This window comes from Gymnoscopelus braueri, assembly GCF_963280865.1.
Source record: "Gymnoscopelus braueri genome assembly, chromosome: 13".
Classification (NCBI taxonomy): domain Eukaryota; kingdom Metazoa; phylum Chordata; class Actinopteri; order Myctophiformes; family Myctophidae; genus Gymnoscopelus; species Gymnoscopelus braueri.
Window position 1 is genome coordinate 38487105 of NC_137615.1, and position 2203 is coordinate 38489307.

Consider the following 2203-nt stretch of genomic DNA (forward strand, 5'->3'; position numbering starts at 1 on the left):
GCATATTTGCCCTAGAAAGATATATACAGATATATAGCATACTTCTTATGGCATGGGCGAGCCTTCTATAGAAGAGGGTCTGTCCAACATTTAGGACCTGTACAGTGTGGCGATATATAACTGAGAGTCATTAACCGTTGGAAGAAAGCCAGCCATTGCCAGTCTGAAAAGGAAGCAAATTCAAGACTTTCCACAAACGTCAGTGTATCATATAATTTCCAAGCCTGCAAAGCAGTTTTAAAATGTCCATTTACTTTCCAGGTCTTGTTCTGTTTCCTGATTAGCAGGATAGAACAGGCCACTCATTACATTCACAGTCATCTGGTCCCTGGTCGAAATTCCTGTTTTGAATGGAAAGGCCACAATCTGCTTCATGAAGTGCTGAGGTCTTATCTGTGTCTATGGAAAAAGGAAATGACAAATCAAGGAAGTATTGTGGATTGTTCCGCTTGTGAGCTGTCAAGTAGACATAGCCTACTGAGAGGAAATATCCTGTTTGTTCAAGTATATGTGCGCTCCGGTCTAAGCGAGATAGAGTAGTATCTGAACCATAGCATATGGTGTTTTCTTATTTGCTGAGACTTCACAATCCTGTAAAGTGATCCATCAATGAAATGAAATGAAAGCAATCAACTAATTGGACATGAACGTCAGACTACAAATGCTTGGTCCAATCCAATCAGGCATCAGGCATTCTAAATGGCTTGTTTGACTGATCAGTTAGATTAGTTTGACTTCCCCTTTAATGCAGATTAACAGCCTTTAAACTTGTAAGACATAGCCATAATGGTTTCACCGAATGGCCTTAGTAGAGACGGTGAGCGCCAAGCAGAGACGGAGACATTGCGGCCGAGGACAGGCCTCCGTGCTCAGGTACGATCAGGGAGTTGGTTAGCGGTGTGGAGGTCAGTCCCTCTATGCTGTGCAGTCTGGGGGTCAGTGACTCAATGCTCTCCGGGGTCATGTGGGCGTTCGGGGTATGCACCACCATGCTCTGCGGGCTCGGCGAGACAACCTGGATGGATACGCCCGAGTTGGTGGGCTCAGGGGTTTCCGGAAGATCTGTGGCGGCCGAGCTCACTGGAGACAAAAAAAGACAGCAACATCCCGAACAAAATGTCAACAAACCATGTTTCACTCAGTCATATGTCACGTGCTCGCTGTGGCAGCTGCAAGGCTATTGTGCTGACCTATTGTCAGCTCCCCCGAAAGAAAGAATGGCCTTTGACATCATGGCCAAAGTGAACTGGCTGCCACAGTATATTTGACCAGTTGAGCATTTAAGCCTGATTTATACTTTGATGTATGGTGGTGTTGTGCAGCAAAAATAAGCTTGGCTATTTTTCAATTACAAATCCCGCAGGCCTAGGCTATTTTTGAGATTTTTCGCCTGTAATGACATGCCCAAAATATAGACACCAGGGGTTAATGTGGGCAATTACTCCATCGCACGTTAGTGTCACTTTCTGACAAGATGTTTCATTCTGGAAAATCTGTTCTTGTCGGGCAGAGACACTCTTGTACGACTTGAGTATAAACAGGTGTAAACAGATTGCAAATGGAGCCAGTGGAACTCGTTTAGATGCTTTTTTACAAGGTAATGATGGAGGGTGTTTGGCAAACCCCCGCTCCTGTCCTGTGCGCTCTCGAAGCTGAGGGACTGACGTTAAACGCTGACATGGCCAACTAGAGTCAAGGACAGACCGGACGATGATTCATGAGGTGCTGAAAGCTGCACCTGTCCATGGAGCCCTGAACGTTTGACCTGGAGGTATCACTGCCTCTGTCTCTGGGAGGCACTTGGTTTGCTTCCTCTTACATTATTGTTTTTCTCTTCGCTCACTGATTCCGTTTCAGACTGTGAAATATGTAATGGTGGGCTGGGTATCCTATGGTGCCCCCCCCCCCCCCCCCCCGGTCAAATGAGATCAGTGCAGCTGTTAGGGGGATCCGGTTAAAGAACTTGGATACAGTACACAGTAAAATCCTGAGTATTCATTAGACTTTGACAGCACAGATGGAGCAGAAAGGGTCTATTTGTACACTCTCAGACTTAAATGAACACTACAGTGTAAAACTATTTCATGCCTCTACATTTCTCTCAGTAATCCCCCCTCTCTCCTCCCTCTCTCTCACTCTGTCAGTCTCTCTCTCTCTCTGTCTCTGCCTCTCTCTCTTTTTGTTTCTCTATCTGTCTCTCTCT

The 2203-nt window shown here is 45.8% G+C and overlaps 1 protein-coding gene across 1 annotated transcript in view; it reads right to left on the reverse strand.

Moving 5' to 3' along the window:
- Positions 1-805: 805 nt before the first annotated feature.
- iqck (IQ motif containing K) overlaps positions 806-2203 on the reverse strand; it is a gene marked incomplete at its 3' end in the record, with an annotated part of 20121 nt that continues 18723 nt past the window's right edge. The window contains exons 9-10 of the mRNA XM_080448302.1: positions 1595-1686; positions 806-1080 (exon numbers count right to left, since the gene is read on the reverse strand). Of these exons, the coding sequence (XP_080304428.1) occupies positions 806-1080; positions 1595-1686 (367 nt within the window). The remainder of the gene's footprint in view (positions 1081-1594; positions 1687-2203) is intronic.